The sequence below is a fragment of the Vigna angularis genome, chromosome 6, assembly GCF_016808095.1.
Source record: "Vigna angularis cultivar LongXiaoDou No.4 chromosome 6, ASM1680809v1, whole genome shotgun sequence".
In the NCBI taxonomy this organism is placed as follows: domain Eukaryota; kingdom Viridiplantae; phylum Streptophyta; class Magnoliopsida; order Fabales; family Fabaceae; genus Vigna; species Vigna angularis.
Window position 1 is genome coordinate 36,489,382 of NC_068975.1, and position 15,899 is coordinate 36,505,280.

The 15,899-nt window shown below is 31.8% G+C and overlaps 2 protein-coding genes across 2 annotated transcripts; one reads left to right on the plus strand and one right to left on the minus strand.

Moving 5' to 3' along the window:
* On the plus strand, positions 1-2,886 carry LOC108341076 (gamma-glutamyl peptidase 3). Its single transcript, XM_017578693.2, has 4 exons — positions 1-379; positions 1,836-1,991; positions 2,267-2,434; positions 2,528-2,886. Exons 1-4 carry the CDS (start codon positions 62-64, stop codon positions 2,627-2,629), a joined length of 744 nt encoding a protein of 247 aa, XP_017434182.1. The 5' UTR covers positions 1-61; the 3' UTR covers positions 2,630-2,886.
* Positions 2,887-5,105: 2,219 nt separating this feature from the next.
* Positions 5,106-13,728, minus strand: LOC108343046 (dynamin-related protein 3A). Its single transcript, XM_052878930.1, has 20 exons — positions 13,082-13,728; positions 11,942-12,224; positions 11,827-11,855; positions 11,624-11,725; positions 11,336-11,404; positions 11,194-11,253; positions 10,502-10,615; positions 10,282-10,330; positions 10,017-10,126; positions 9,449-9,541; positions 9,175-9,267; positions 8,956-9,093; positions 8,317-8,430; positions 8,107-8,199; positions 7,943-7,985; positions 7,626-7,774; positions 7,389-7,535; positions 6,478-6,530; positions 6,282-6,381; positions 5,106-5,786 (listed from the first exon to the last, which is right to left on the minus strand). The coding sequence occupies exons 1-20, from the start codon at positions 13,454-13,456 to the stop codon at positions 5,511-5,513; spliced, it is 2,490 nt and encodes an 829-aa protein (XP_052734890.1). The 5' UTR covers positions 13,457-13,728; the 3' UTR covers positions 5,106-5,510.
* Positions 13,729-15,899: the final 2,171 nt, after the last annotated feature.

Below are 15,899 nucleotides of genomic sequence, written 5' to 3' on the forward strand. Positions count from 1 at the left end.
TGTGTCTGTCTGTCCATCATCGGAAGCTAACGAGAAGAACACCAAATAGTTTCTCTCTGAGATGGGTGAGATCGGAGAGAAGAGGTATGCGCTGCTGATGTGCGGTGAGGATTCGGAGTACTTGTTGAAGATGCACGGCGGCTGTTACGGGATCTTCGGGAGAGTGTTGGCGGAGGAGGGAGAGAGGTGGGACCTCTACAAGGTGGTGCAGGGACACTTTCCGGCCAACCACCACCTCTCTCTCTACGACGGCTTTGTCATCACCGGAAGTTGCTACGACGCCCATTCCAACGACCCTTGGATTCTTGAACTTCTCCAACTCGTTAACAAATTGGACTCTATGCACAAGAAAATCCTTGGCATTTGCTTTGGTCACCAGGTTCCTACTTGTCACCATCAATTCATCACCTACTTTCGATTTCATTTTCCATATATATCCGTATTACTCAATTACTTCCCTCCCATGTTTCTGCTTTTTAATTACTTTCTCTCTCATATCTCTATAATCAATTATTGTTTTCATTTTAAAATCTCCTGAAAACTGCCCTTCAATATTCTAATATAGATAAGTCTCATTCGTGTATAGTTTTTTGTTTCATTATATGCTTGTGGTAAACCTGTCAAATTACCTAAATGCCCATTGTAATGTTATGAATGTTCATCTCTTTTCAATATAATCGTTAGTTAAATGTTAAACAGTTCAAAATTAAAGATTGAATCCATCTGGTTAGGAACCATAAAATTTGAGTCATTATGTAAAGGAGTAAAAGTTATCTTACTTTCAATCTCTTTTCTTTTTTCTTTCAGTGTATTAATTAGCTCAAGTATAGTTTGGTTCAAATTTGAGAAGAGGGTGAATATCTTTTCCATTCGATTTACTCCTGCAGTGATGAAATTCTTTTAGCCTTCGAAAAATAAACAAATAAGCTCAGTTAGAGATTTTAGTACGAGGAAAAAAAGTTTGGATACGTATTTCGAAATTGACCGTGTGGTTCAGTTCCTCGGAAAACAAGTTGTGGATACTATATTTATGTTCTCGTACTCTGTTCCAGAGATGTTGCAAGGGTTGTTGGTTCTGTCCACAATGATCTTTTTAACTTACGAGATTAAATTTGAAATGTCTTATATTTTGAGTGCTCTAACTAATACTGCACAGGTCTATTGTCTCTGTCTTCTCCACGTCACGTTTCCCATGTAGAATTCTGTGAACGCACCACTCGAATATTGTGTGGAAATACATTGTATGTTAATGATATTCTTCTTTTTGGAATTTTTGTGTGGAATTTTGTGCCAAGATAATATTCTCTTTTTGCATGCTCCTAATCTGTCTATTTTGGCCAACAAAAAAAATAAAATTGTGGTGAGCCTGCGTTCTGATAAAAGGCAAAATAAAAGCCAACAAGGATGTAATTTCGTTTTCAAAATCTCTTTAAGAGTCATTTGATTGATTCTTTTTTTTAATGGTTGCCGATAGGACACAGATCCTTTTTCTTTTTCATTATTTGATGACTTCTCGTGGCTGATTATTTTTGTGTTGTTTTCAACTTTTTTTTTATTGTCAATTGCGTGTTCATGGACACATAGTATTTATTATTACAAATATATCTTAAATAATAATCACAATCAACATTTTCTGTAGTAATATCACTTTAAACTTTCTTATTATAAATATTTTACGGCTAGATTTAGAAAAACAAAAAAAAACGTTTTAATTCTGAAATCTCTTGTTTCCTTGCTATATGCTAGACTTGTAAAGTATGAAAGATATTTATTACACGACAGAAAACATATGAACAGATGTGTCGGAAATTTGAGTGTTGAAATATATGTAACAGATAATCGGGCGTGCATTGGGAGGGAAGGTGGGTCGATCTCCGAAGGGTTGGGACATTGGTGTGAAATCTATAAACGTGTCATCATCTCTGCCATTGTCTTTCTCATCTCTCAAACTCCCATCACAACTTTCCATATACAAATGCCACAGGGATGAGGTTAGTGTGTAATTTCTCAACTTAATCATAATAAAAATAATACCAAAACGATATTTTAATAAATATAAATCTTTTACATTCATTTAATATTTTTTTATTATTCATTTCTTTTTTTAAAAACACAAAATTATCATTATACTATATCAAACTATTTTATCATTGTACTATGTCTCAAAATGAATATAAAAATGTCTCACCATGTCATTTATGTAATAATACCTTTCAACATTTTTTTTTTCGGATTATAATATTAAAGTGACTATGTTGAAGTGTAGATTCTAGAGCTGCCTCCTAAAGCAGAGGTGATAGCTTGGTCAGAAATGTGTGCAATTGAGATGTTCAGCTATGGAGATCACATCTTTGGCATCCAAGGCCACCCAGAATTCACCCATGACATCCTCTTGCACTTTATAGATCGTATTATTACCCGAAATTTGGTTCAGGTATTTAATCTTCATTTTCTTGTCTTCCACTGTTTCTTGTACTGTTTCTTCTGATTTTTGAATGCAACCTAATATGGTTGTTTGGAATATTAGGAAGCTTTTGCTTTGGATGCAAAGGATAAGGCGGCATTACTAGAGCCCGACAAGGAGATTTTGAAAACATTATGCGTCAATTTTCTAAAGGGTCGATTTTGACTGTCATCACTTACTACTACCATTCCATAAGATATATGACATGAAAAAGTAAAAAAAAAAACAAAAAACAAAAAGAGTACTGTAAAATAGTATTATCGTGATAATATTTGAGATATTATTATTAATGTGTAAGAGGGTTTTACTGATTAAAGAAACAAGACTTTGTAGGATGATGCAGTCTAATATTAATTAGGCATGCTATTGCTAAGTTGGCATCCATTATCAAGAATGTCCACAATAATCATCCCTTTTAGTTATTTTTTCTTCTTAATACTTCAAATTTATTAGTATTTAACTTCAACATTATCAACAAATGATGCGAAGTCCACCCATGCTGATTAAGCCCTTTTTTTTTGGTGGACTATATAGCATCTTATTCTCTTTTTAGTATAGAATAATCTCCTTTCAAATATGAGAATCCAGATCTTATCAATAAAATGGTACAATAAGCGATTCCTGTCATAAATCTACTTTAATATTGAAGTAAATTATAGTAAAAAAAAGTATGCAACCTATTTAATAATTGCTGTCATGCGTAAATCTAAAATCTTTATTCGACACCTTATTTAATTTATAGTTTTGATACAAAAGATTGTAAGAAATAAAGGTATCTTTGATAAATTAGCGATGCATAATGTTTGAGATCGAGTTCATTCCCATAGCTTCACCTTCAGTAATATTCTCTTACAAAATAAATATGCATCTGCTCTGCATAGAACACAGTACGTGAAAATTGCTATAGCTTAACAGATTTGTGAGCGATCTTACATCATATATGGAGAGAATAATTTGTATGTTCCACTTCAACTACTGATATTACAATACAGAGTTACGATAAGATTTTGGACATGTTCGAGTCTTTTTTTTCACCTTTTAGTTTTAAATTATTTTATAAAACAAGTTCATACAATTCATGAATCGATTTCTCATTGTGATCCCGATCCTATATGTTTATTTCTTTATTGTTTAGTTATTGATAAATAATTGACAATATTTAATAATTACTTTGTAAATTATTTTATTAATTCAATTGAATTATTTTTAATGTTTTGATGTTGAAATCAATTTTATTAGATTTAATAAAATTTATTTCAACTTTTATAATTTGATGATGATGAAGTGTATGTGAAATTAGATTGTACTAAAATAATTTGTATTACATATGTTTGGTTTCTTTGATTCAAATTTTGATTAATAACAAAGAACAGATAAATTTTATTTGAACATAGTTTCTGTTTATAATATTTGAATTATGGTGAAAAATATATTCATAAAACATTGATTATTAACACATACACAAGTTATTACTTTAAAGAAAACCTTTTTAAAATACAAAATTATAGCAAAAACATAATATCAATCTAGCCCATATAAATGGGCCGTCCAGAAATTTAAAACAAATTCTGTATATTCAACCCTATATGTTTTTGTAATACAACTTCAGCCCATATATGTTATACAGCATGCACTAAAATTTATTTTTCGAAAAACCTTAATAAACAGAATCCTAAAATGAATTAATGATAATATATACGATGGAATTAACTCATGTAATTTCCAAAAAATCCTTTATATGTTATACAGCATACATTAACACTTATTTTCAAAAATAAAATAAAATTGATAACAACAACACTCAAATCTATTTGCACACATAACTATAGCACTTTTTACGGTAGCAACAATTCTTACAAAACACTCAGGAAATCAAACATTTTGCATGCGTACACACACAAAAAAAGTAGGTACAGACTTTCTAATTAATCCATTCAATTTAAATTTATTAAAAACATTATTTTTGTATATTTTAAAACTTTAATTAGATTTTACTCTATATTATTCAAAAGAAAAACATCTTAAAAAAATTGATTTATAAAGTCAATTTCTTACTATGTAAAATAAATAGAAAAAATATAAGTCATATTTTTATAACAATTTAAAAGAAAAATTATTCAATATCAGATTTACATGACGCAAAAATAAGTATTTTTTAATTTCAATATTTTTTTGAAATTAAGATGCACATTGCCAATAACATGAAAATTTTCAAATTGAAAATATATGGGTAACAAGTATTCGAAATTTTAAATCATAAAAAAATTGTAAAAATATAGTAATACAATTTGAATTTCAAATTCAAAATAAAATAAAAAAATAAAAGTCATCTTAACGAACATTTATAATGATTCTAAACAATATATAATTCTTATAATTTCACCATAGTTAATTTTTATAGTACATAATTAACTAAATTTAAAGTAGTTAATAGCAAAACAATAAAATGAGATATGCTAATAAGACTAAAATTAATAATAAATTATATAAAAAAAAGACAGTCATACAACAATTATAAAAAAAGAATCCTCTTCATTGATAGGTATAATAAATAATATTGCAATATCAGTCACTACCCTACATAATAACTAAAATTGATAACTCCATATTGCTTGCATATTCATATAACGATGACCTCCTATTACTTCAAAATAGCAATTCACCCAATCTTTTTTGAAAAAACACAACTCGAATTACATAACTGTCGATTAATAACAAAAACATCTGATCTGACTAAACAAAAAAGACAAGGTCATATACACGAATGTATAGAAAGCCGATTCTCAAAAATGTGAAAGATCACCTGCTCCTATTATTCTTTCTCTGGAGCCTTGTAAAAAATGCCAATGCTATATGAGAAGAAAAAGTGAACTTATGAAAGAAAGCAATGGCCAATATACAAGACCATTTTAGTTAGATAGAGTAATTTCATGAAGTCCAGCTCCGGGAGGCAGAGTTCTATATCCCGAAAGTTGCAGCGTAATCAAATGAATAAAATGCCTTGAGTTAACTCTTCCACCGACCAGTGAGCACATTCACGTATAGCTCATGCATCAACCGTGGGATAAAAGCTTGACGTGAATAGCCTTCCACTTCCATTGGAATCTGATATAGCACCGTGCATCGGTGATTGAAGTTCCCCAGAATGTGAAGACCTTTTCGACTTGGAGTGCTTTGGAGAAGCTCCATAATAGTCTCCAGAACTGCTGGTTGAGTACATAGATGATGTTGGCAATCCATGAATTTTGGGCAATCCAGTTGTTTCGGGCAAACTGTATCCTCTTTCAACTGTCTCAGCTTCCATTGGTAGTTCCTCCAAGTCCTACCAACACGTAATACAGTTATCAGATATGTTGTTAGGTTAGGTTATGTAAAATACCTAAATAAAATAAATAAATCTTGCACCGTATACATCTGAAAGCACATCATGTTATAAACTACAACCCTTGTAAGTGACTAACTATTTCACAGAGTAAAAGGGATGAGTACACCACGTGAACCATATGTTGTCAAGAATCAAATTTTTCTTTAAAGCAGTGGTTTGTTGGGAATATAAGGGAAGAAATATCAACTATTAGATGATACGTGGATTACCAAGACTGAAACAAAATTCGGTAACGTTTTCAACTGATCACATAAATTTGATTTCGGCCATTTATGTATATGATTTAAGTGTCAGGAATAGGTTCTCACCACTTCCAATAACATACACCTCTAATTAGAGATGAGTAACATGAGAAAGCAACCAATTTAAATAGAACATAACTAACATGCCAAGTAATAACATTGCCCATTAAAAGTGATAGGACTATCAAACCTTAAAAGCCTGTTGATAAGCTCGAAGAAGTTCTCTACAACGCTTTCTTTTCAAGGCTATCTCATCAGGCTCTTGCAACATTTCTTCAAACAGGTTGTCTCTGGTTTGAATTTTAAAATACACAGTATAATCAGCAATCCACGTCAGAGAAACATACATCAGAATGAATTAGCATGCCACAGCCACTATATGTTACCTGTATAGCTTTTTAATAAAGACGTTGTGCAGCTCTCTCTTGGTGTTGTTTACCTGATATGATTTTGTAAGAGACAGTCACCAGTATTTTATTGAATGCTTGAAAAATCAAGTATCCCCAACCACTCCAAAATAAATAGCACAGTACACAATCGAATCAAATATTAAGAACATAAGTAACAGGACACCCTCGTCTTAAAAAACAAAGTGAAATGCTGAGTATACTTAAATTCAGAAACGAGATAGCACATTACTGATATTGCTTGCAACAGTTTAAAAAAGTAGGCATCTACTCAATAAAAACCAACTGGATTTAAACTTTTTGAGTACACTCACCATTTTCAGTGGGAGAGACAATATACGTCAAGATCTAGTAGACAATGTTATTTAGGTTAAAAGTACAGAGAAATTCTAGTGCAGAAAAGAATTATTTTATTGACATACTCCCATAAATTCGAGTACCATAACCGTTACTTGTTTATTGGTTTAGTTCACATAACTTGTGTAGACACCTGTCTACACAAGCTTTTTCATTACAAAATGGATAAAGAAAGTGGAATAGAAGCTTTCTCGTTACAAAATGGATAAAACTGTTACGTTTCTTTTAACAAAAGCAACTCAATCGATAGCTTTTGAAAAATATTCTAAAACCAGTATTTTTTTTTTTTTAATTTTTACATTAAAAAGTTCGAATATCTTCGAATCGTTTAGGTTTTCTTACTTTTCTACTATCAGTTTCTTCTTACTCGTGTTCTTCCTTACACATCTTCTCCCACTTTTGTCTACAAATAGCTTTTGAAAATTGTTTTATCAAACAATTTTTACAAACTAAAGAAAATAACGCAATCAAACACACTGAGAAAACTACTTTTAGATTTCTAATTGCAAGAAGTAGATGAAGCAGTAAAGTACCAAGAAGTGCATGATTGCTTTAGGGATAAGATCCTCAACATTTTTCCTGACAATGTCATAGTACGATCGCAGAAGCAACTTTGTCACTGTTATTTCAATAACTTCTGTCTCTGAATTGCCCTCAGATGGCCTCAAGACAGGAGGTGGCTACAAAATCCAACGAACATTATGAAATTTATAGCTATTGAACATATTGATCAAGCTCAAGCTGACAATAAATGTGTCATGTACACAAACCTGTCTCAAGTTGATCATAGAGAATGAATGTTCCACACTTTGAATTGGTTCAGTATGTGGTTTACTAGCCATATTCTCCTTCACGGTCGTTCGACTATCACCTCCACCAAAAATGGATGATATACCCCAACTTGATCCACCAGTGTTTCCTGAAAGATATTAAGCATTAAAATCATAAATGCCTCAAAATAAAAATAAAGCCCATAGATAATAAAATCACTCGACTAAAGATTGGACAACCAAAAAATAATATTGAAAACAAGTTCATATTAAAATAAATGCAAAAACCAAAACATTAAACAGCACATGTAAATTACCAGAGGGCACACTTCTTTCAACATCTGATGCAGCTCGGACACCCTGTTTATCATTTATATCATAAGAATACAGTAATAACAACGAGATACTAAGTTTAGTAGCTCTTAACTAGATTCCCACTAAGAAAAATTTATTGTGAATTAAACAATATACAATTACAAACCGGATCAGTAACTCCATTAGCTTGTCTTGCAAGAATAGCCCGGGATTTCACACTTCTTTCAGAGGCTGATCCCTTATCAGACTCCAGAGGATCCTATGGGAGATTGGTAAGAAAATTTTGAAAGTAAAGAAAGGCTTGCAAAAATTACAATACATATCTCACATGAAAAATATGGGGCATATTAGGAACTAGATCTCGTAATAAGTATACCTTCTGCCTAGAAGCTGGTATAGCAGCCCGAGAAGACTTGGTCTGTTGCACAGCAATTTCTAATGCCTTGCTTCCACCAATAAAATTTGGGTGGGAAGTGTTTATGTAGTCCATCTGTAGAATTATTGAGTAGTTTGAATAAGAAATCATGGACAAGGAAATTGATGATTCACTCTAATAGATTGCCCGTCACAATTGACATGTCAATGATTTCTAATACACACCAAAAACACTTTAATATCTTTAGTTGTGATGATTTTTCCAATTTATTTGGAGAGAACATCATTCACCAATGTTCTAACACAGCATCCCAAGCCATGCTAAGTCAGCTAAACAAGAACTGAAGACTCAATATACACACCAATGGCATAACTTCATAACAACTCCATTGGAAATAAATGGCTCATTCTCTTATGCGGAACAGTATTAAGAAAGTCAAGGAGTTGACTACTCATTTACAGTTGAAAATGAAAGCAGTATCAAGAATGATACTTACATCAAATTCAGACTAAAAATTACTTGAAAATTGAAAGATATGTAAGTGACACAGTTTTGGCTCAACCAAATTCTGATGAGCAATTTTAAGTAGAGATTGAGAAAGTATACATTTATATTTAAACAAGTTAAATTTCAGCACACCTCCATTTCTATCATGTGTGCAATCATATTCTCTGACGGTTCAAGGCCTTCTCGTAGAAAGTTCCCAATAACTTCATCCATACGCTTTCGCAAGAAAGGGAATCGCTGCAGTTCAGTAACCATACAGTGATGGCTGATCTGAAGAGAAGGGATTTTGTTTAGGTACATACTTGATAATGCAAGACAAGAGAGATGGCAAGCTTAAAGCCCTGTCACTACCTTTATTAGTTCATCATATATAAACCTGGCACACTGAAGACTTGGATCCAATAGACGAGATATTTGCCTTCGCACAAGGACCTCAAATGGCACCTGATTACATGGAAATAAATAGATAAACTTGTTCTAGAGTAGGGTATTTTCTATAAACATATTTATGTATTTGGGTTCACAAATTATGATGAAACATTTACAAAATCAACCAAAATCTTATTTTGAAATATAATTTCTATCTCAATTTTTTAAGGAAAAAGGATTGGGTAAAAAGACCTACTTCTGGAACAAATAGTGCTGATTTAGGCCCTGTAGCATTCTGTATGGCAGTCCGAATGTCATCATCAGTCAGGTCTTCACATGGATCCACCTCCTTCATGATAGCATTGCATCACAAGGAATTAGCACATTTTGCTCATTGCTTACAACTCGACATCATACGCTGTGCTTATAATAAAATCATTATTTCTCATTCCCTTTAAATACATTGAATTATAATCTATCATTTGCTTAACCCATAATAATAAAATGATAACATTCAGCACATCATTTACAAAAATTACGATGAAAACCTGTTTAGCAACAAAAATGAAATTACATATTTTCATGGTTATATACATACAATCACAAATATTCAATTTTGTTTGTTTAACAATGTTTGATTAATATCATATGCGTAGTATATATAAATAATTGTAGGATAATAGTGTCTTCATCCATGAAATTCAATAAGGTTGACAGGCTAATGATTTAACTATAGCCTCCTCCGCATTTTCCATCTTAATTGAAATGTAGCATGAGAAAAGACATTTCGAACATTACCATATGGAAACACAGGAATTATATACCTCTAAACTTTTGACAAATATGGATTGAAAAATGTAATGGATTCGTGCTCCACCAGATAACTCGGATGTAGACATCTCTTCATTCTTTCCCTCAACCATTGAAGAGAATGCTGTTTTCAAGAAGAAAGAAATTGAAGATACCATTTACTTAACAGGTAACAGTAACAATATGTGGCATAGCAGTTAACAAATACAGAAAAAAATAAAACACAACTTCATTAATAAATAAAAGATAAGAAACTAGGCTGTTGGGATAGTTCAGTACCTTCACAATATTTTGAAAGAATATTCAGGAGAAGTGCACCCTGACCAGCCTGTTAGAGATTAACACTTATAAATAATGCATTGCATAATTACAGACAAAGTAGAAAAAATGCCGCTTCTTTTACAAAATAAGGAGAATATTTGTGCGGCATACTTAACTATTTAAGGGTTTAACAAGTCACAGGAACGTATCCAAGACACATCTCAGTATTAACACAAACCTTGGACTCAGTAATCTCTCCATAGCTTGCATGCTCCTTTGCCACAGAGACTAGTGAAGTACTTATACGTGCTCTCAGTCCAGGTAGCACAGCCTTTATATGTTGTGCTAGAATCTGCAAAAGGATGAACAGGTAAATGTGCATACCATATATTGGCTTGCATTAGACTAGAAATCCTAATCTTGGTATCAATCCATAATGGTTTAATATTTTATGGGATTTGAAAGAATTCAGTTCTATCCAAGAAGTATCTAACAATATTCTTTCTCCAAATTCGACACAGTAAGCCTTTACTCCAAGCTAGTATTAATCTGGCTATTTGCATACACTCTTCAAACTCTTTCACAGCACTAAAAACAAAAGAAACTTCATTCTTTCAACTCTCCTTTCTCTTCTCCCTTCCAAAAAAAGATACAAATGATTCAAAGAAGAATTCAAAAGCCACCACCAAAATCAACACTGAAGGTGAAACAACTAAGTGCATTTCTTTGATACCTCCCTCCTAAAGATAAAGGATAGTATAACAATTTTGACTGCTTTTATATAAAGAAAATAAATAAATATGAAGTGTCAATTAAGAATGAAAAAGTGTGAAGACTGAACCAAACTTTTACTCTGCATTTGAAATCCCTAAATAAGGTTAGTATTATAAACAATAAATATACATGTTTTTAGTGTCACTGAGACTCTACCTGGTTCAATTTCTTTGCCAGTTGAGGAACACCACAACTATCTGCCAGACCACTGTATACCTATGAGTAACATAGATAGATAAGAGTAAGCATATATAAGTAAAAGAACTTGACTATTAACTACAAATAAGAACTTCCTTACAGGACGACTGCGGAAAAATTTCTCTTCAGCAACAAGAGCATCCTTTATACTCCGGTTCATTTGAATATCCTATATGACGAAACAATAGCCAAAATATATTTCAGCAATCAACTCATATTTACCTCCACACCAATCAAGCAAGTTACAAACATTTAGTTATTTGCATTTATGAGGTATCCTTATTTATGGTGTTATTAAACATTGACCAGCACTTTTAATGAATAAAAACATGCACACAGGTTAAAGTAATTAAACAGAGCTTTTAGAACTATATTATAACATCATTACCTCCTGACTACGATTTACAACACCTACATAACCAAGTCGGAGGGGGATAACTTTTCCGAGTAACAGATTCCGGGCATCAGTACCTCTGTCCATGATATCCAACTACATTCCAAATAATAAGTGCCTATTATTGTCAGAACAAGGCAAAAGCTTAAGAAATTTCACAATTGTGTCAGATAAAGTGTTACAAGAGTATACCGAACCTTTGTGATTACGCCGATTGTTCTATTACCTACAATGGAAACAAGAACCTTTAAAAATCCAGTTAAAGAGGTATGAAAAGATTGAAGTTTCAGACACGTGGAAGAACAAACTCACCATCAGGATCAGCAATCCCTGCCATCTGAAGAGCATCTGAATTAGCCAAATCTGAATTTGCCGGTGTGACAGCCAGGATGAGACATGTAGGAGTTTTGATATATGACATGATCATTGTTCTGATTCGAGCTTCAATATCAGAAGGCTGGTCACCAACAGGAACCTTAGTAATGCCTGGGAGATCTACAAGTGTGATATCAAGAACATTCGGTGAAAAAATCTTCAGTCGAATCTGCTTGTCCGAGACACCTTTGTTCCCTCCTGCTTCCCTATCAGTTTCAGCCTACAGAAAGAGAGTGAACATATATAAGTCAATATAGAGTTATAAAGGTAAAGAAAGGGATTAAATTAGTACACAATAACTTATCAGCACATCACTAGCAACGGTATTACATTCTATATAGATGCAAATAATGTCTCAAATTTAACCACATTTCAAGCTTAAAGCATAGAAATCACTTTAAGTAGATAATGGACCCTCAACCAAAACAGTATCACCGATTGATATGATAAAAACATTGACGACTGTCAAGCAAACAATATTTCTCAAAGTTCATTCAACTAACTTACACATTCTATTATACTCCATTTTACTAGTTTCAAAGGACCAAGTCTCTAAAGTATCCATCTATTCCATTTTATTATTGGAGCATTGGAAGCCATCTAATACCAAAGCCAAACACGATACATGCACATGGCACCACGGATAGCCATCAGATCACACCCAAATTCAACTCAGTTCAGTACCGGTTAATGTGCCAGAGTGTGTGCATGTATTGTTAATGGGTAAAGAAGTAAAGAAAACTGGATACAAAAAAAAGTGTCAGAGAGAAAATAATCTTTATTAATGAAAGGGTCACCCTCCTTATTAAATGATTCTCTTCTCCCTTCCACTTAGATGCCGGCAAGCAAAAGTAATGTTACAAAAGGGAAAGCAGAACTCCACCATTCAATAGTCATTCAAAATACAAGGCAAACGCCAACCGAACATGATGTTAATATTCTACTTCTCTTCTTCGCTATTATTTATTCAATGACCTAAAACGGTAATCACCTAGTGAGTAATTCATGACGATAAGCTATCGGCGTCACAGAGATGAAAAAGACAAACGCAAAGGTTGGAGATAAAAAGTTCAGCACCTGAATTTCCCGGCGAATGTCGGAGAAATCGTGAAATTTTCTGCCAGGGAGGTGGAGGAACTCGCCGTACTCATCGTCCGGGGCGTCGGGCTTGCGCTTGGTCTGGACGAGCTGGAGGACGAGTGGGCGGCGAGTGCAGATGTCGTTGCCTCGGGGGAGAAAATCGCGGCCGACTAGGGCTTCGAGGACGCTGGACTTGCCGCTGCTCTGGCTGCCGACGACGGCAACCTGGGGGAGGTCGATGGTGGATTGGCTGCCGACGCGGGCGAAGATGTCCTGAAGGCGGTTGACTAGGGAGATCACGCTGGAACCAAGAGGAGCAGTAGGAGATGCCGCGGGAGCAGTAGTAGTAGAAGAAGATACCTCTTCTGCCATGATGGATGGATCAACGATGGAAGAAACCCTAGCTAGGGTTTTGGTTCGAAGATCGATTGAATGATTGGAGTGGAGTGGGGACTAACTCTCCAGGCTTTCCCTCACCGTCTAGTCTAATTCGTATTGCGTTGGCGTTGGAGAAAGTTCAAATTGAATGAATGAATAATAATATAACACTTGAGAGTCTGTGTTTGACGTGTGAGAGTTGTGGGGCTTTATGTTGGAAGAGTGTTCGTTACCATTTCCCTTCCTAATTTTGTGACCACCAATTGTTTGGCTTAATTACTGAATAAATAAATCAGGCCAACTGGAGAACAAAGAAATGAAAAAAGAGCATGGATTGGAGAAGGAGTAACACAAATCTGAAATTAGAAATAAAAGAAAGTGGAAAAAATAATAAAAATTGTTTTTTAACTAAAAAAAGCAGTTTCTTACCATAAGTGATTACTGTGATTTCTAAGAAAATATCTTTAGAAGTAATTAAATCCTACAAATTAATGTGTTAATTTTAGTAAAAATTAATTTATTACATTAAAGAAATTTAAGAGGAGTAATATTATCAAGAAAGTTGGATTTTTATCTTTCCAATAAATATTTTTTTGGAAATTCGCAAATCCATTCTCAGAAAATAAAATAAAAAGTTATTTTTAGAAGATAAATCAAATGTTTCTCATCCAACAAATGTTTCCTTCAAAAATTCATTAAAAAACTAGTTTTATTAAAAAATATGTTTGAACACGTTAAAAATTGTAAAAGATTTTTTTCCCATTTTAATTAAAAAATATATTCATCGATGCTTTTATAAGGCATTTTGTGCATATTATTTATAAAAATATTAGTTTTAAGAAATGTACTACATGGCATTATGTCCGGACCAGGGGACGAACAGGTCAATAACCAATAAATTAGAGGTCTATACAAATAACTGTTAGAGATAATTAAAAGGTAATTAATGAAAGATAAAAATTATTGATGGATGATTAGCAAGAATAATAACGGTTATTAAATGATTAATTAATAGGTCTGATTTAATTATAAGTTTTATAAATATATTAATGTAAAAAATACTTATTTTTTTCATTACTTAATTATTCTAAAAAGTTAGAGTGTGTTTTATAAATCAATCACCAATACACCAATTGATTATGGGATGGTAATTGGAAGATTGAACAATCAAAACTTGAAACTAAGAAGACTAATTATCGAATCTCAAAACTAAAATAAAAAATAGTTAAATTTTAAAAATTAACTTGTTTATTTTACTAAAAGTTTACTGTATTGTCATAGTAAATAATTTAATAAAAGTAATTTTATCTAGGAAGTTATATTTTCATCTTACATATTTTTTTTTTTGAAATTTTGTCATAATTTATTCTCAAAAATATAAAATGTTATTTTTAAAAGATAAATCAAAAATGGTTTACAAATTTATATTCAAAGGAAACTAAAAAGTGGTTGTTCTTCCAAATGTTTTCGAAGAACATTAATTCAAAATTTTAAATATTTTTATTAAAAAAACGTAAAAGAGTTTTAAATTTTAATATATATATTTTTTATTTCTCAATGTCTTTAGGATGCTAGTTTGCATTTTGTGGAAAAATAATATTCAATGATTATACATGATGATATAATAAATTTGCATTATCATTTTATAATAAAATACTGTTTATTATAAAATCAACTAGTTAAGTTTGTGAGGGAATGATAGTTAAAGATTATTTTATTTTCCAAAAAAGTTTTTTCTCTTAAAAATCACTTTTTATTACTTCTTTATTAAATTACACCCGTAAGTAACTTCCACTGTTTTACTAGTTGTATTTTAAAAATGATACATAATTAAGCTCATTCTTTCGCTTTAATAACGTTTAAAAAACATAAAAATGTTGTTTAAAGAAAATCTTATATTATAAATCAAGCTAGTTATTCTTTAATTTTCCTAACAAAGTTATGACGGCCTTTCCATGAAATTTGAAAGGTCAAATTATTTTTCAAAGCTTTTCTAAGTTTAAATATTTTGACGAGAACTTAATTTTTACATTTTTAAAAAAAGGTATTTTAGATTACATTTAAATTACTCTAAAAAAATATTTTTATTTAGTGACATTTTAAAATTGATAATTTAAAATAGTTGAAATTTATTTTTTGGATTTTATACTTTTGAATGTATTATAAAATTATCATTTCGAAATATATTAATTTTGAATGTGTAATAAGTACCTTTTAATATATTCAGGTATTTTTTTAAACTAAAATATTTTAAAACGTCATTTTTTTTATCATCGGAAGAAGTTATCGTTTAATTAAAAATACTATAATTGGGCTAATTCTCTGTAGTTTTCTGCGTTGTATATTCTGAAAATTAGTTTCACAAAATAATTTAGAAAACTATAACAAAACTCAAAATTTAAGGCACCTTTTGTTCAGACTTCCATTTAGCAGGAAG